Source organism: Pipistrellus hanaki (assembly GCF_964339955.1).
Source record: "Pipistrellus hanaki genome assembly, chromosome: 1".
In the NCBI taxonomy this organism is placed as follows: domain Eukaryota; kingdom Metazoa; phylum Chordata; class Mammalia; order Chiroptera; family Vespertilionidae; genus Pipistrellus; species Pipistrellus hanaki.
Window position 1 is genome coordinate 167,617,382 of NC_140503.1, and position 20,152 is coordinate 167,637,533.

General features: G+C 39.3%; 1 protein-coding gene across 2 annotated transcripts in view; it reads right to left on the reverse strand.

Annotated features, from left to right (window-relative positions):
- MTHFD2L (methylenetetrahydrofolate dehydrogenase (NADP+ dependent) 2 like) overlaps window positions 1-20,152 on the reverse strand; it is a 79,598-nt gene that overhangs the window by 6,233 nt on the left and 53,213 nt on the right. For both annotated transcript variants that reach the window (XM_084884292.1, XM_084884293.1), the window contains one exon: window positions 15,464-15,589. In XM_084884292.1, coding sequence (XP_084740418.1) covers window positions 15,464-15,589 — 126 coding nt within the window. The remainder of the gene's footprint in view (window positions 1-15,463; window positions 15,590-20,152) is intronic.

Sequence of the window (20,152 nt, forward strand, 5' to 3'; positions counted from 1 at the left end):
GCATTATTTCCTAACCCTTGCATATTTTCCTAACTCAATTACTCTCTGTTCCCACACATGCTACAAACCAGCCCAGATAGATTCATAGCAAAGCTTCCTTGAGAACAGCCATAGTCACTGTCCCTTAGAACTTATAGTCTAGTTGGGAGATGCGTATTACAAATACAATGAATTAAATAATAGTTGATCTAGGCTATGAAATGTGCTACAAACAAAATGTCCAGTGCATTGTAAATGTTAGGAAGACTTAACTGAGCCTGAGCTTTGTATACACATGATTACCTATGTCAGATTCAGAAATCTGATGAATCCAACTTTTCCCAGTGAAATGGAGAGATGAGGAGTAGACCGTGCTCCTGGTCAGGGAACAATGTTAGCACTGAAAGTAAAAAGAGGCTTCTTGCATGTGGAAGGTAACATGAACTCTTGGAAACACCACAAGAAGGCCAGTGTGATTGACACACAGGAGCGAAGGGGCAGAGTTGCAAGAGACGACAAGAAAGGACCATTTCAAGCAGAGCCTAGCAGATAATGTTGAACATTTTTGGATATTAAGAGCAATGGGTAAAGTAGCTACATATTTATAAATATTATGAGGCAGGATAAGATCAAATGGGAAACTAAACTCCTGTTCTGTGTTTGCACCTTTCTCTAATGAAGTTAGATTATCATCTGGGGTACAGGGAACAAGGAAAACAACATGAAGTGCTAAGATTGAAACAAGTTCTAGCACTTGTATGAACACTTTAATGAGGAACAAAAATCAGATATGGGGGTCAGAGAAATAGTTGTAATGTGACAGGAAAGTTTCAAGATCTCGTGGATGCCTGAGGGAGTAAGAAAGGAGTGAATGCAATGCAGACACAGCAAATAGTAAAAGTGAAGGAGGTTTGGACATAATGAATCTTATGCAATAGAAGAGCTGAAAGAAGTTCATTATGACCAAAGAATATGGTGAAAAGAGAGTAGAAAGAGATAGAGCTGAGAGGAGGTAATGGCTGCCATGACCCCGAGGTGAGGGCTGTAGAGTTACAATAGCGGTATTACTGTGTTCAAGGTAAATACATTTTTAAGAAAGCCTTTTGTGAATGAATTTGGTCATTTATATCCTATATAATAAAAGCCTAATATGCTAAGTGTCTGACCATTCGTTCAACCATTTGTTCGAAGATTCGATCAGTCACTATGATGTGCACTAACCGTCAGGAGGCAGATGCTCTGACCCATAGGTTAGCTTGCTACTGGGGTCCAGCAGAATCAGAACTGGGCAAGATGGGCCAGACACGACCCTGTGGTCCCTTCCCACCATGATCATGCACCAGTAGGGTCCCTGGCCTGTGCCCCCTCTTGCAATCTGAGTCCCCTCAGGGGATGTCGGAGAGCTGGTTTCAAGCCTGGCTGAGGGACCCCATTGGTGCATGAACCTGTGCACCAGGCCTCTAGTCTTATCTAATAAAAGAGTAATATGCAAATTGACCATACCTCTGCTATGTCCACCAGCCATGCCCACCAGCCACGCCCACCAGCCAATTAGAGCGAGTATGCAAATAAACCCAAACAAGATGGCTACAGCCACAGAGAGCAGGAGGGAGGCTTGGGTTTCCCTGGCAACAGAGGAAGCCAAGCTTTCCGCCTGCCCTTGCTGACCTAAGCTTCCACTAAAGGCTACAAAGTTTCAATTATAGAAGGTAAACAAATTCCAACAGAAATGGCTGCAGCCACAGAGCAAGCAGGAGGCTTAGCTCCACTCCAGGCTACAAAGTTTCATTTGTAGAAGATACATAAATCCCAGATACCAGGGCCTCCGCTTGGGTTACCAGGGGGCATGGCCAGCCTGAAAACCACCACAGGCCCCTTGCCCAGGCCACCCCACACCCCAAGGGAACCCCCACCCTGATCTGGGACACCCTGCAGGGCAAACCAGCCAGCCCACACCCATGCACTAGGCCTCTATCCTATCTAATAAAAGAGTAATATGCAGATTGACCATCACTCCAACACACAAGATGTTTGACCTCATGTGGTCAAAGATCCTGCCCCCATGTGGACACAAGATGGCCACCACAAGATAGCCATCAGGGAAGGGCAGTTGGGAGGGACCAGGCCTGCAAGGGAGGGCAGTTGGGGGCAATCAAGCCTGCAGGGGAGGGCAGTTAGGGGTGACCAGGCTGGCAGGGGAGCAGTTAGGCATCAATCAGGCTGGCAGAGGAGGGGTTAGGGGGTGATCAGGCTGGCAGGCAGAAGCAGTTAGGAGCAATCAGGAAGGCAGGCAGGTGAGCAGTTGGGAGCCAGCAGTCCTGGATTGCGAGAGGGATGTCCGACTGCCCATTTAGGCCCCATCTGGATCAGGCCTAAATAGGCAGTCAGACATCCCTAGAAGGGTCCCAGATTGGAGAGAGTGCAGGCTGGGCTGAGGGACACCCCCCCCCCCCCACCTCTGTGCATGAATTTCGTGCACCGGGCCTCTAGTATTTAATAATAGCAAGTTTTGCAATATGAGAAATTGAATACAAAAATGAATACTAAATAATTTTCAGAAGATAATTAAAATAAAGGAGAAATTCATGCTGCATTTTTGTAAAGTTTCAGGTTCTTGTATGTTATTAAATTTTTATTCAAGAAATCATTTTTCAGCATGGAATATATATCTAATCTTTGTGTTCCCTTTTATCCACAATGTGGACAGCTATTCTTTTTCATGTTATTGACTTCAGATTTCTAAAGGGAAAAATAAAGAAAAAACTAGCTTGACATCATTTTATTATTCTTACTTGATGACAAGCACTTTTCAATGTCAGGACAAGAAAAATAGCTTAGGAGCAGAAGTTATTCATTTCAGGTGATGGCAGGGATGGTGGAAGAAACTAGGTGTTCAGTGTACATGTGTGCCTCCAAAATCCAGGGTGACGCATAGTTACCAGGTTTAGAAATATTACTCATAAAGAACACTAACAGAAACATAAGGGACATTAAAATGCCCTTTCACAGTTTTGATAAGAAAAAGAAAGAAGTATGTGATCAGGAACCTTTGGCACTGACAGCCCATGCTTCATGACAGGTGTCTGGCTTGTGTGTTCCATGTCATTATTTTCTCTGGAAACTTTATGTTCCCAAGTTCCCAGGGCCTGGGCTTAATAATCCAAACTCTCACCCAAGTGCTTTGTTAAGAAAACTCACTGATTCTCAGGCAGATAGTGCATTTCTGCATCCGCACATTATGTACCCAAAATAATGAAATTTCCAGGTGTATCTAAACAGAATTAATTTTGCTAATATAATTTGCAACTTGTATATTCTGGCAAAGTCAAGGAATATATTTGTGCTTCACACATCTATTTCTGGGTGCAGGAAAAGGAACTGATGTCTCAAGTTTCTATAGGAACATTTCATTTCCCTTTGTATTTTGCCCAGCTCTCTGACCCTTTGAAGGAAGTACTCTGCGGCCCATGTCAGATTTCCAGCAATGCTGCAACTCACTTTGAAAACCAACTCCCTTCCCCAAAAGGAAAAGGGATGATTCCTTACCTGTGGCAAGGCAATAGGAGAAAAATTTATTGTTCCTCTCATGTAAATTTCCGCCTCCTAGTATACATGTGTAATTGTCTAAATTAAATGCTTTGAGAATTTTCCCATGCTTCTAAATGCAGGCCATTTAAGGCTTGACTTCTTAAACATATCTAGTATAGAGAAGGGGAGACAAGCTTCAGGAGAATGAAGTGCATGAATAACAACCAGAAAAACCTGTCTGGCATAGGTCTAGAGAAATAGTATGACTCAGGAGGTAATATGGAAACCACTCCACTTTCTCATGTGGTTGATATAAAAATGACACTTAAGAGCATGATAAGCCAGAGGGAGTAAAGAGCTCCTGGACAAGTGAATGGATCACCACTGAACTCTTGCAAGGCAACAAAAATCAGATGCCCTAGAGGCAATTTACTATGCTTTCTCTTGCATTTATCTGATCGCCTGATTCCTGGGGTTTCTGTAAGATTTCCACATATATTAAGACATTCATTATCACGGCCCCTGTGGTGCAGTAATGGGACTGGCAGGATTAATGTCCTAATGGGGTACAAATGTATGACACTCTAATCCACACTTATATACCAACTAGAGGCCCAATGCACGGATCCATGCACCAGTGGGGTCCCTTGTCCTGGCCTGCACCCTCTCACAATCTGGGACCCTTCAGGGGATGTTGGAGAGCCAGTTTTGGCCTGATCCCCAGAGGCCAGGCTGAGAGATCCCACTAGTGCACAAATTCGTGCACTGGGCCCAGAGGTATGCATATAAGATCTTTGGTTAATCTCTTCCCACCCTCTCCCTTTCCCCTTCCCTCTGAGATTCATCAGTCTGTTACATGTTTCCATGCCTGTGTGTTTAGCATCTACCCCCTGAAGGACAGTGTGTGTCATAGCTACCAGTCGAATGGTTGAATGGTTGCTTTAGCTTTTATATATATATTGTAGATTGTATTGGCCTCATTAAGTGGTGATCTGTATTTATAAATACTTCTTTCCCCTAGTTCCCATGCTATCTGTATGTGTAGGGTGGCTAAGCCATTTTTTTCTTGCATTAGTTACTTTTCTCTTTATATTAAATCAAATCAAATCAATCTGGTTACCTGCTTTATAGATGTGAATACATACAAATACTGCTCATACCACACAGAAGCACTCAGTGGAGCCAAATAACAAATCAGTAATGCCATGGAAGTTCAATATTTCTTTTCATGATCCACTAGTGGAACTTCCTCTCTGACGATGGATGCTGTCAGCTATCATCGCCAGTTTCTATTTTGGAAATCAGGAGTAGTGATCACTGCTATGATATTTCTAGTATCCTATCAAAATGACTAAAAATATATTCCTTTAATTATTTTCTTTAAAAAAACAAAATCGTTATTTACCCCTATCATTCTCTTCAATCCCTTCCCTTCAAGCCAATGAATATTTCTACTCTAAGTAGAAAATCTGTAAGTTACATAGTCTGTTTAGATATCCTCAAAATCCCCTGACACAGCCTTGATCTCAATAGTTATCATAACCCAAGATACTTCAACATGAAATTTCACTTTCATTGATCTTTGTATTTTAATATGAGGCCATGAGAAATTTCAAAAAATCTCATCATTAAGTGAAAGAATAAAAGGACCTGCAGGGACATCAGGCACTTCTCTTGTTCTTGTGGATGCTGTTTTTTGTGCTTCAATTTTAACTCTTCACTGTAAGAGTATATCAATAGATGTTAAACACAATATACTGTGCTGGCAAGGGTGTCAGCTGCTTGGGTGTTGTCCCATGCACCAAAAGATTGCTGGTTTGATTCCAGCTCAAGGTACATACCCAGGTTGCAGGCTCAATCTCCAGTATGGGGCATGCAAGAGGCAGCCGGATGATGTCACTCTCTCACATTGATGTTTCTCTCTCTTCCTCTCCCTCTCTTTCTAAAAATCAATAAACTATTCTTTAAAAAAAAAAAAAAAAACCTAAACTTCATAATGAGCATTTTTTCCTTAATGAGCAACAATGGAGATGGTTTGCTCACTGATGACAGGGATCTCGTAGTGACTATCAGTGGCTCTACCTGTTTCGTGAAATGACCTATATGGGTACTGTGACCACAGTGTTAGTAACAGTGTCTCTAACAGAGGCATTTGCAAATTTTCATCAACAAAATGATTGGACAAGATCACTTCTGGGTTAAAGTGTTAGGTCTCTTATACCAAAGCTGGACTTTTGGGCTACACTGTAATCATCTACCATAAATAGTTGATATTTTGAATTGAACTGATCAACTATATTATTATGGACTGAATTTTTATGTCCCTCCAAAATTCATATGTTGCAATCCTAATCTCTAATATGATGGTATTAGGAGGTGAGGCCTTGGGTGGTGATTAGGCCATAAGGGTGGAGCCCTCATGAAAGGGATTAATTCTTTTTTGTTTTTTTTTAAGACCCTAGAGAGCTCTCTCACACTTTGTGCCATGTGAGGATAGAATGAGAAATTAGCTTTCATAACCCAGATGTCGGTCCTAACCACCAATTATGGTAGCCAACATCACCACCTATAAGAAATAAAAATTTGTTGTTTATGCTGCTTAGTCTATGGTAGTTTACTATATCGGTCCAAGCTACTAGGACACATATCTATCTATATCTATATATATATAAAAGCCTAAGTGACCAGCTGACTGGCCGACCAGCCAGTATTTATGATGTGCAATGACCACCAGGGAGCAGATGCTCAACGTATCGGCATGAAAACATGGAACTGATGAATCTCAGAGGGAAGGGTAAGGGAGAAGGATGAGATGAGGCCCAGTGCATGGATTTATGCACTGACCTGAGGGGATTGGGTTGAAACCGTCTCTCTGGCATCCTCTGAGGGGGTCTCAGATTACAAGAGGGTGCCGGCCAGGCCAAGGGACCCTACTGGTGCATGAATCCATGCACCAGGCCTCTAGTCATCAAATAAAATGATTAACACTGAAAACTAAGTTGGTAGGGAGTAATTTTAATTTGTTTTTTTGTTTTTGTTTTTTTACAATATCACAGATTGACAGTTCTGTAAAAGTGATATAGTTAAAAAACAGTCTATGTCCTTAGATTTTGGTAATAGGCTCTTAGTTTTCCACCTTGTACAACACACACTTGGGAGTAAATAGTACTGAAACGACTCCAAAATGAGCTGTGTTTTAACATGTAATCTGGAGAATATAAGTTCTGAGAGGCAAGGGCTATGCCTGGTAACTTGAAGGTGTGTTAGGTGAGAAATATGTGTTGAGTAAATCAACAAATGACTCAATGTATGTATCATTATTAGATCTGGGTTGCTATAGATTAATACTTTGTTTGATGTTACCTTGAGTAGGAGTTTTGTTGCTATTAAGGCGACTTTAAAGAATTATCTCTGTAAGAGTAATACTTGACATTTATAAGTGCAGAGGATGGTCATACAAATGACCAATGACCTAAGATGACTGGGACCTGATGTGGGGTGGAGATACAAAAGAAATGCAGGGCAAGAAGTTTGGGAAAAACTAAGTAAAAGTTCAAGGTAGTAAAGGATTAAGAGCAAAATGAGTAAGTTCGATGAGATCTTCTTAGGGGTTGGGAGAAGATGGGGATAAGTAAGAGTCCTTTACAGTTCATTCATGTGACCTTTGGATAAAGAACAGACTTGATGTAATTACACAGAAGAGAGCTGAGGCCAGAAAAGTAAAGGAGAGCAGGGTGGTAACTGAAATGTAAAGTTATATATTTCTAGATTAGTACTATAGTGGGAATGGAGAGAAAAGGTGAGTAGTGTGTACAAATACACACAATTTTCTGCCAGCCATATGCTCAGCAAGTTGCATACATCAGCTCATGTGAAGTGATTATTTCATTTAATCTTCAAAACAACTTTTTAAGATAGGTATTATTGCCTCAGTTTTCAGATGATAAAATCAAATCTCCAGAGAGGTGAAGTGATTTGCCTAATTGTTTTAAGCAACAGAGCTAAGATTCAAACCTCAGTCAGCCTGACTCCATAATCTTTTATGAAAGGTTGTTCGTAATAAAAAAGCATGGAGTGAAAGGTAACTCTTAGGCTTCAAATGTGGAGCACTATGCATATACAAGACATCTAGAAGCAACTGTAAGAGAAAATATAGATGGAAACTGCTTTCAGAGAACTCCAGGTGTTTTAGTTCTATCTCTAGTACTTTCCCAGAAAAAAATAGTACTAGGCTTCTACATAATATTAGATCTTCTTCTGTCTTCATGTTTCTACTATTGGGTTTCAAATTTGAGGAATAATTCTGACCAAATGGAGTCCCAAATTGTAGGGTCCCTTTTGCTATAGGAGAGGTTGCCTGTCTAGTGGAGATCCTTTAGAAGGTAAGGCTCCAGATATTCTGACCACAAGTGTTACAATATCAAACCTTACTCATTTAACATGAAATGCTGGGCCTACTATTGAATATGAAAGACTTTTGTAACTTTTTCTTCCTTGTCTTTGATCTAATGCTCCCTCTACCTGAAAAGAGTCCCTTTTCCCTCTGCCAACTGTTTATGTAATTACACAAACTTAGGTGAAATTCATTGATCCTTTGAGACTCATCTCAAAAAAAATTCTAGAATTGCCACTTTCCCTCTTGTGTATTTGAAAATTCTTAGAGTCATAATTGATTCTTCTTTTTCTTGTATACCTAATCATTTACCCAATCATTCTAACTCTTCTTTTAAATTATAATACCATCTAACCATGTCTTAACATCTTCATCCATTACCAAACTCACCTTGGATAATTTCTTACATGTATAATTACAATAGCCTCCTAATAAGTACCCTATCTATACCCTTACTTCTCTAACATCTATTTGCTATTCAGTAGCCAGGGTGACCTGCTAAAACACAAGTCCACTGTTATTTTTTCCCCAAAAAATTCTCCAACGGCTTTCCATCACACTTAGAAAATCCAAATTCCATTCCATGGTCCATAGGCCCCACTTGATATGGCACCCCTGCTGCTACCTCTTGAGCTCCATCAGGCATGCTGCTCCTCGAGGTCTTCACACTTGCTGCTCCAGATGCCTGGCATGTTCCTCTCCCACATATCCACACCTCACTCTCCCTCACTTTGTTCAGATCAGCAGGGAGCCTTCCCTGACTACCCTTTCTAAACAACTTCACTCCACAATGTTCTAACCCCCTTATTTTGTTCAATTTTTGTAACATTAAACACTGCCTAAGTAAGGTATTATATTAATATGTATATATTTATTATTTTTCTCCTCCAATTAGAAGGTAAGCTACCTCTGGGTAAGGGCTTGCCTATTTAGTTCACTATTGTATTCCAAGTGCCAATAACAATGTCTGACACATAGCATCTTTCCACCCCTTCCAGTATCCCAGTCCCTAGCCCTGCTCTGGCCTCCAGGGATTCCTGGAAGGGCCATGGGCAACCCCTCCTCTTCCCACTGTCGTTTTCAACTCTATATGCAAAGGGGTGTTGTGAGAGGACAGAGAAGCCCCTGGGCCTCCACAGGGTTGGGAACTATGGTTCAGGAAGAAATTGATAATAGGAGTGGGCTCAGCTATGTGTCCCCTCCAAGGCTTGGGGTGTCTCATTTCTGGTACAGTTTCAGAAATAGCAAGTTGTAGGACACAGAATACACAGACTAGCTCAGGGTCTGGGCCTTCTCTTTCCCCCTCATTTTCCAGGAAAGCTGGGCTGAGGTCCCTCTTTCCCTCCCTCTCTAGGACCACCTATTTTCATCTACACATCCCTCCCCAAGTGCAAGCACAGACTCCCATCATGAAAACTGATTTTCCCAGTTGTTCAGTTGAGCTGGTGCTGCTCCTGCATCCCTCTACCCCTGTGGCCTAAAGGGTGAGGTGAGCCAGCTCCAGGAGGGCACTGTCCATGAGAAGGTGCCTTGCAGAAGTGGCACACAGAACCTCACAGGAGGACCCAAAGGGTACCTAGGGCATTGAGGAGCAGAGAACCAGGAGAGACAGACTCTGCCCCTATCCCTGCCCCCACTGTTTCCCAGCATGAAGCTAAAGTCCTGTGCAGTGTGGGGGGTTTTTATTTTTCATTTTTATACTTTTAAAATATATTTTATTGACTTTTTACACAGAGGAAGCCAGAGGGATAGAGAATTAGAAACATTGATGAGAGAGAAACATCAATCAGCTGCCTCATGCACACCCCCTACTGGGGATGTGCCCACAACCAAGGTACATGCCCTTGACCTCAATCGAACCTGGGTCCCTTCAGTCCGCAGGCCTATCCACTGAGCTAAACTGGTTAGGGAAGTGAGGTTTTTTTTTTTTAATTAAGACAGAACATTGTGTAAGTTTAAGGTGTACAACCCATTGATTTCATACATTTACATATCACAATTATATGATGGCACATAATTATTATTTATTTTTTGTGATGAGAATAATTGAGATCGAGTCTTTAAGCAAATTTGAAGTTTATAATATAGTACTGTTGACTACAATCACTATGTTGTGTATTATATCTCCAAAACTTATCTTCTAGTTGCAGGTTCACATCATTTAAATCTTCCAAATCCACCTACCTCCAGCCCTTAGTAACCACCATTCTATTCTGTTTCTATGATTTCAGCTCTTCAAGATTCTACAATACATATAAGTGATATCATGCAATATTAATCTTTATCTGGCTTCTCTCATTAAGCATAATGTCCTCAGGTTCCATCCATGTTGTCACAAATGGCAGGATTTCCTTCTTTCTCGTGGCTGAATAATATTCCATTTTATCTATCTCTATCTCCCTATCTATCTCATATCTTCTTTATTTCATTCAACCATTGAGGAACACTTTGAATTTTTCTATATCTTGGCTACTGTGAACAAGGCTGCAATAAACATGGTAGTGCAGATATTTTTTCTATATCCTATTTTCATTTCTTTTGGATATATATCAAGAAATAGGAAGGCTGGATCGTAAACTGAAATATAGAAATATGCTGTTTTTCTGTGCAATAACAATGAAATATATGAAAATAAAATAAAGAAAACTATACCAATGGTATCAAATACAATAAAATACTTAATAATAAATTTAACCAAGTAAATGAAAAATCTACACAATGAAAACTACATGACTTTGATGAAAGAAATTGAAGAAGACACAAATAATGGAAAGATAGCTCATGGATTGGTAGAAGTAGTATTGCTAAAGTGTCCATACTGCCCAAAGCCATCTATAGATTTAATGCAATCTCTTTAAAAAATTCCAATGGCATTTTCCACAGAAATTAAAAAAAAAAATCCTAAGGTTTGAATGGAACCACAAAAGATCCAAAGTAGCCAAAGCAATCCTGAAAACAAGGAACAAAGCTGGATACATCACACTTCCTGATTTCAAACTACAAAGCTACAGGAATTAAAACAATATAGTACTGCATAAAAAGACACATGGGCCAATGGAGCAGAATAGAAAGGCCAGAAATAAACCCCTACAAAAAGGGTCAATTAATATTTGACAAGAGAGTCTAGAATACACAATAAGAAAAGAACAGTCTCTTCAAATACTTTTTATTTTATTTTATTATTATTATTATTTTAAATATATTTTATTGATTTTTTACAGAGAGGAAGGGAGAAGGATAGAGAGCTAGAAACATCAACCAGCTGCATCTTGCACACCCCCTACTGGGGATGTGCCCACAACCAATGTACATGCCCTTGACCAGAATGGAACCCGGGACCCTTCAGTCCGCAGGCTGACGCTCTATCCACTGAGCCAAACGGGTTTAGGCAAGAACAGTCTCTTCAATAAATGGTGCTGGGAAAAGTGGATAACCACATGCAGAAAAATGAAACTGGACTCTATCTCACACCACTCACAAAAACTAACTCAAAATAGATTAAAGATTTAAACATAAAATACCATAAAACTCCTAGAAGAAAACATAGGAAAAAAGCTCACTGACATTGGTCTTGGCAATGATTTCTTGAATATGTCACCAAAAGTATAAGTAACAAAAACAAAACTCAACAAGTGGGATTACATTAAACTAAACAGCGCCTACACAGCAAAAATAAACAATAAAATTAAAAGGCAACTGATAAAATAGGGGAAAATATTTGCAAAACATATGGGATAAGGGGTTAATATCTGAAATAAATAAAGATCTCACACAAGTCAATAATGAAATACCAAACAATCCAATTAAAAAATGGGCCTAGAAGCCAAATATATTTTTCCAAAGAAGGCATCCAAATGGCCAATGGGAACATAAAAAGATGCTCAACCTAATCAATCATCAGGAAAATGCAATTTAAACCACAATGCGATATTACCTCATACCTGTTAGAATGCTCATTATCAAAAAGACAAGGGGTAAATGTTGGCCAGGATGTAAATAAAAGGGAACTTTTGTGCACTGTCTGAGGTATTACAAATTGGTATAGCCACTATGAAAAACAGTATGGAGGTCCCACAAAAAATTAAGAATACAACTATCATTTAATCTAGCAATCGCCACTCTGGGTATATCCATGGGCTGTATTCTTATAGCAGGTAACTTGCCCCACCCAGGGAGGCATATGCACAAGAACTTTAGTATTGAACCAGGAGATATGCAAAGTCTTGGGAGCCCTGTGCAACCCTGGGCCCTGGAATAGAAACCAAGGCTTTTTTGTAGACTTGTCCCTGGTTCCTAAAATATGAGCCAGGCCTCCTTCCCTTGGGCTGCCTTGGTGTACCACTGCCCCAACTACTGGGGGCTTTGTGGACAATGGCAGTGGCAATAGCCCAATCTCCCAAGGCCAGGGGCCCTGGGTTCGAAGCTGACTCCCATCCTGTGGCCCACCTATCAACTAGTATGGTCCAATTTAGCTGCAGTTGGCCTGCCTTCTGTTTCTATCCCATCTGTCTGGCATCTCAGCCTCACCCCTGAGATGTGTATCTAGAGTCTTTTAAAAGGCCAATGGAGACATTGTCAATATCTCCTGATCAGCTATTTCAAATTTCCCCTTCAGTATCATCACTGTTCATTTTTCCTGGCAATTCCCTCTTTCCATGATCTGTGTTTGTAAAATGTCATGAGATCTCTATCACTGGGGGATAAGGAGTCAACGGAACTGTGCACTTGATTATCTGAACTGAATGTGCCAGAGCCAATCACCAACAGACTTAGAAACTTGTGACATGATTGGTCACAACCCAATTTGATATTTACATAATAATACTTTCTGGACTAAGGACCTAGCAGTGAAATTTGCACTTCATGCAATTAGAGTTAGCATACCACTAAAATTCAGACCTCTTTGCTGGGGAACTGGTGTTATGTAGCTAAATTATGATAACTGAATTATCTGCACATCAGAACCAAGCAAACTGAGGACTGCTATATACCAAAGCATTGTCCAGGCACATTTGAAACTTGATATTTACATATCCTGGGGGTGAAATAAAAAATGACTTCATGTATTAACCAAGTAAAGTATAAAACAGTGGAGACATGGCCGCGGTGGGGAAGGTCCCTGGGCCGTATAAGGCCTGTGAAAATTATTTGGCCTGGCCCTGACAAAGCATTAGGGATGAGTTAATTAAATGTTTGACCAAATATAGCAGGCTAATTTTTAAGTTGATAATTTTGTATGGCCCTCGAATGACTTAATAAATATCCCAATGGCCCTTGGCAGGAAAAAACTTTCCCCACTCCTGCAATAAAGGGTAGATATTGCAAGAGTCTGGCTGTGAACAAATGGTGCTACATGACTATGCCATCTCAGGGTCTGTATGGGGATAGTGACAATACCTACCATATTGGTTCATAATAGATTAATAATTAATGTAAGAGGATGAGAATAGTACTTAGCACATCAAAATCATCTCAAACACTAGCTACTATTATTACTAAATGAAGAGCAAATACAAGATGGTGGCCCCGTGCAATCCTTATAAAGTATCACTCTTTTGAGAGAGTGATTCAAAACAGGCCAAAACATCTAATAATGAAGATTACAAATAGGCATCTGGATTTTCTTAGAAATAAAATAGATAAAATGATTCCTATTTTTATAAATCATTACATTTGCAATTATTTACATAGTTTTAATATTCCTCTAATAGGGTCATTGATGAAATTATTCTTTAAAAAAAAGTATTCCCATCAAAGTAATCTACTTGACGTTGGTTTCCTGTGCCCTTTATTAGTAAGCCGAAGATTTCAGGAGGACAATTTCCTTCAGCACTTGATTTTAATCTACATCCGTTTTGTTGATCTTGGCTATAGTTCTAGTGAAACTTTCACCAATACTCACAAGGCAGCCACACTTTCCCTGTGGCAATTAGCAGCCAAACACTACCTTATAAGTTTTGTGTCACAACCCAAGTTAAAAGTTCCTCCTTCCTAGCCAAGGGATCAGCCCTCACCTTGGGTTAAGTCCCAAAGAACAACCTGAAGAACGACATTGTCGAAACCTACCACTTGCCTGCTCCTCTGGGTGGCTGAGTCATGGCCTACATGGCGAGGCCTTCTTTACTGAGTCCAGGTCTTCCATAGGCCTCCAGCTCCATGAACCAGCAATGTAGCAAGAGTGAGATTTTTCAATCAGATGGGGGTATTTTATGATAGAATCGGAAAAATCTGACCGTACAAACAATCATTTGGTAGCACTCAGTTGAATGCACAATATATACAGTAGGGCTAGGAGCCATTCTGTCATTTAACTGATACTAACACCGATGCCCAGAGAGGTTGCAAAGTTAGTGGGTTAGAATACCGGGTCTAAAAGCACCTCTTCAGAGTCCCAGACAAATGCTCTTTCCTGTTCATTTCATAGCTTGTTTCTCTTTGTCATTTCCCTTTTTTATTTCATGATATACTTTGTTACACAACAAAATTCAATCTATTGAATTTAATAGATTCTACCAAGTGGAGTAGTCTGCCACCTTAAGTGCACTAAGCGTATGCACTCATTCCCAAATGCTCATTTTAAAATATTTTCAGACTATCCTCATGAGCAAAAGAATATTTTTAGCTAAACATAAGAATGCATGGAAATGATCTGACACCAACAAACTATCATATAAGCGCAGGGGTCTTCAAACTATGGCCCGCGGGCCACATGCGGCCCGCAGAGGAGTCTGATCCGGCCCGCCAGGTTTTTTGGGCAGTGAGCGCAGCTGAGGTGTTACAGTAGGAATTAGTAGTTCATATAGTCCGGCCCTCCAGCTCTCTGAGGGACCGTGATCTGGCCCCCACTTTAAAAAGTTTGAGGACCCCTGATATAAGGGAAGGGTCTTATAAGATGTGGTGAACTGCTGGGTAAGTTTGTCCCACAAGCACAGTCGAGCTTATGAACTGAAAACATCCCAGTTTTACTTGCCTCAAGCTGGTTATATGTGCTGTCTATGCCATCTGGATGCATCATAAGCGTATGGTAATTTTTACAATAAACACAGGGTAACTGTAATGTTATCAAGAAGCAGAATGACAGTGTAAAAAAACAGAAAATAGGGTCAAGACTTGAAATATATTCTCATTCTTAAAAGTTGAGACATTCAAATAAATTATTGCTATCTGACATTAGTGACTGAACATGCAAATTGAAATAAAGAAACGAGGTCATTTCCTAAAGAGATCAGCAGGTATACATCTCTCTCTCTCACACACACACACACACACACACACACACACACACACAGACAGACACACATGTTCATTTGGGGCCAGCTTGCTGGACTGGGAGCTCCATCCACGCAGGGAGCATGTGACAGCCTAGGAGGGCAGCAGTGTGCGGTTTGATAAGCTCCACCTACACTTTGCTCTTATTCACCTTGCTGCCCTCAGAGAGGAAGGAGTTACACTGATAATAATATTGCCACCTTCAAATAGAAACTTTTTCTTTCTACTATCAAAACAAAAAAAAAATACAATCTTTCTTTATCTTTACTTATCAAGAGTGATATAATTTATTACCTTCAAAGTCCACATCTCCAACTAATTTTATCTTTTCTGTTACTGGGTCGTGGACATAGTTGATACCCACATCAATTACAGCAGCACCTTCTTTAATCATATCAGATGTGATCAACTTTGGAATACCTAGAAGCAAAACAGAGTTGTAAAACACTTTAGAAAAGACTTAAAATTGGTGATGAGTACAAAAAACATTTACACATGTTGCCATGGCTTTTAAAAAATACACAATAAAAACTCTTCCTAAAACAACAACAAAAACTGTTCCTATCTTGATCATTTCTGACCAAGCAGAAGAAATGTTTTATAGATATCTTATGTCACCATCTGTTTTCTATATTTTCAATTTTATCTCAAGCACAATATCAGCAAATGGCTAATGTTCTAGTTTTGTTTTTGTTTGTTTTTTGATTAGTAGTCAACAAACCATTTCCAAACTCAGTGTCTTAAAACAGCAATTTATTATGTTTCATGGTTCTGGGGGCTGACTGAGCTCAACTGGATGGATCTTCCTGGGGGTCTTTCAGATAACTGGAGTCACCGTGGCTGAGGCTGGAGTCACCTGAGGATGTGACTGGCCGATTTCCAAGGAGGCTCATTCACATGTCTGCAGTTGATGCTCACAGTTGGCTGAGCTCAGCTGGAGCTGTCAGTTGGGGCCATAGGTATGACTACTCCATGTGGCTTAGGCTTCTCACAGCCTGGCAGGCGGTTTCCTGGAATGAGTTTTCCAAGAATCATTGTAGAAGTAGAAGCTGCCAGTCACTTAAGGCTGAAATTTGGAAACTGGCACAGTGTCGCTTCTGCTATATTCTTCTCTATAGAATCCAGTTAGATTTAAGAGGAGGGGTAGAGACTCCACTTCTTAGTGGGAGGAGAATCAGAGAATTTGTGGCCAACTTTACCATAATGCCTCTGGTGGGCATTGTGTCTGGTAGGTGACTTACTAACCTTTGCATTCTACATCTTTTGCAGGAAAAGAGCTACCTGTTGTGTTTTCAGAGGCTTTATATTAGTATCTGAATGTATTCATTTAAGTATTCCAAATGGTTTAAATGTAACCTCATGACATATGATTTTCAGGATTAGTAAGAATGTAAAGGCTATAAAGAAATAATGTCAAAATAGATATAGTTATCTCATAGGTCCCTCAGTCACATAATGATATAACCAATGAAGCATCAATGGAGATATTTTTCTCCTGCTTTCCCATTCTGTCCCAAAGTCCTCTCCCTTTTTATTTTTTCTAAAATAGAAATTTAGTATTAATCCAAGATAATAGTAAAGTCCTGTTTCTTCTTGGCATTCAATAGAAAAAGAAAATATACATTCATATGACTACAGGAAATATTTTTTAAGATGAAAATGTTGATGAAATATTTATTAAAATCTAACTACTATGCTTTTGAAATACTTATTAAAATCTGCTACTATGCTTTTGAAATATTTATTAAATTCTAGCTACTCACCTTCCCAATTGTAACTGTTCATAATAATTTTTCAGAAAATATCAGATTAGAGATGGACAAATGCACAATTTCAAAGTAGTGGAAATCTGAGCTTGATTTTAATTCCCAGGAAAGTTACAAAATACAATAAAACTTAAATGTATGTTTATTTTTTATTGATATAATGTTATATACATTTATTGTGGAAAATATCTAAAAATTTTAGCATAAAAATAAAAATCCATATAATCTTGCCATGCAAAGATAATAAATACATTTTTATTGCATTTCTTTCTTGAGTTTCAAAATATGATGTCTGTAATTTTGTTTATATTGTGTTTCACTATATATCTTAACACTTTTTCATTAAAATTAAATTGTGAGCATTTTCCCATTTCATCATTTAAAATTTAAAAACCACATGAAATAACTTATAATGAGGATTACCATGTTAAATTATTCAGCATTTGTTCCAATATTTTGTTTTATAAATAATGCAGTGATTAATCATTTATGTTCAGGAAACTACAGATGCTTTCTTAATTGAAGCATCAAATTGGAACCCTTATTAACAGCATGGAAAAATATGGATTGGATGAAAACACTTTTTTTTTTTAATGTATATTTTATTGATTTTTTACAGAGAGAAAGGGAGAGGGATAGAGAGCTAGGAACATCGGTGATGAGAGAGAAACATCATCCACCAGCTGCCTCCTGCACACTCCCTGCCTGCAACCAATGTACATGCCCTTGACCAGAATAGAACCTGGGACCCTTCAGGCAGCAGGCCAACGCTCTATCCATTGAGCCAAACCGGTTTCAGCAGATTGGATGAAAACTCTTATTGGTATAGTCATAGCTGTTTATATGACACTAGAGGCCTGTTGCAGGAAGATTCCTGCAATAGGGCTTCCTGCGGCGGTCTCCACTGCCCCACCTGCTTCCTTCCCTTCTCCATAGCCTCGCTTTGTTCCCTTCTACAGTGCTTGGCTTCCTTCTACGCTGTCTTCAGTCTTCACTCTGCACCTGGATAAGCAAATTCACCTCCATCTTGGTTGGGTTAATTTGCATATTTGCTCCTAATTGGCTAGTGGGTGTAGTGGAGGTATGGTCAATTTGCATGTTTCTCTTTTATTAGATAAGATTAGATAGGATATTCTAAACTGTTGATCAATGCATCTATAAGGTCCATTGAGGTATTCCATGAAAAGTGTTTGTCAGTGACATTTTCAAAATGTTTATAAAGAATTCTGAAGAACACATTGGCATGGTGATAGTTATTTTCCCCTTGTCTACCTTTAGGTTCATTTTCTACCCTTCTCTGACCTACTCTATGCAGAGCTGAGGCTGATCCTTACAGAGGTCTTGTGCACTTCCTACCACTCTTGGGACCCTATCACAGCCATGAGAAGAGAATCCAACTGGTCTGCTGGAAGATATAAATCCTGTGGAGGAGAGCTGAGTTGTCTCAGCTGAGACCAACCTAGACCAGTCAGCCTCCAGCCAATGCTTGAGTGCCCAGTCAAGATCAGAGGAACAAGCCAAAGTCACCATAACTGGCCCACTAAACCAGACTCATGAGAATTTTCTTTTAAATGTTATTGTTTATAGTGACTGAGTTGGTGTTTTTTTGGTGTGTGTATATTTGTTTATTTGTTTGTTTTACAAAGCAGTAACTGCATAACCTACATTCACAAATGATACAAAACTGGATAGAATAATTTATAGGTAGCCACTTTGAAATAATGAACTATAAGTAGCATGAATTTGAAAGTAAATAAATATATAATTCTGAGGTGCTGTACTTGACTAAAGCTCATTAAAAACTATCAGCCTATGATGCTAAGACAAATAATGTCCAGATACAAGGAAGTAATGTTTTCCATTGTATTTTTAGCAGACTCTCTCTGGAAGAATTGGCTGTAATTGGAGAAGAAGAATTAGGAAGGATCTAGAATTTATGTTATAAGAAGCAAATGCTATCAAATGAGTTAGCTCAACTATTTATCTGCAACAATATAGAAAAGATTGTGCCTCAATGCAAAGCAACTATATCATTAACCACAATGCTTAGCACTATTTAATTAAGCTAGATTTATTTTTCCATAGCCAGACTTTTTTTTTTCTTTTCTTTTTTTAGTATATTTTTATTGATTTTTTTACAGAGAGGAAGAAAGAGGGAGGGATAGAGAGTTAGAAACATCACTGAGAGGGAATCATCCATCAGCTGCCTCTTGCACACCCCCTACTGGGGATATGCCCGCAACCAAGGTACATGCCCTTGACCAGAATCGAACCTGGGACCTTTCAGTCCGCAGGCCGATGCTCTATCCACTGAGTCAAACCAGTTTCAGCCATAGGATAAAAGGGAGAGATCAACCAAAGGACTTTTGTGTATACATATGAGCTGAACCAGTGGTCAAGAACAATAGGGGGGTGGGAGCCGGAGTGGGGAGGGGTGGGGAACTGGAATGGGGGGTTGAGGACAAATAAGTGATACCTTAATCAATAAAGAAATTTAAATAAATAAATAAATAAATAAATAAATTTCTTTTGTCTAGTCATATTGAAAAAAAAATGTTTCTTCTCACAATTAATTCATTTCTGAACCCTTGTAGACTTCTGACTAAATAAAAGGTCCAAGTGAAAAAAAGAAAGATATTAAAAATTAACTTAAATGGCCGAAACCGGTTTGGCTCAGTGGATATAGTGTCAGTCTGCGGACTAAAAGGTCCCAGGTTCGATTCAGGTCAAGGGCATGTAAATTAGTTGTGGGCACATCCCCGGTAGGGGGTGTGCAGGAGGCAGCTGGTAGATGTTTCTCTCTCATCGACATTTCTAGCTCTCTATCCCTCCCCCTTCCTCTCTGTGGAAAATCAATAAAATATATTTTTTTAAAAAATTCACTTAAATGATTGAAATTATGATAGTCATAAAATCTATTTTTATGTTAAATATTCTAAGTCATCCATTTACATTATTGTCTTATAGAGGCAAATGATTGATATAGCTAGTTCCTAAAGTATACAAGTGTAATATATTTAAATCCTTATCACTTGATACTAGTGTAAGGGCATTAAAAGCTATTTAAATGTTTGGTAAAGAAAAGACATACATATCATTAGGATGTGGAGTCAGATTTTTTTTTCTTGTTGTAAAGTTGAAAATGATTTCAAGAGAATATTTCCTATGAGCTTTATGTTTTTTATGTGTGATAATTCCATGGAAGCCTATCCTTAAT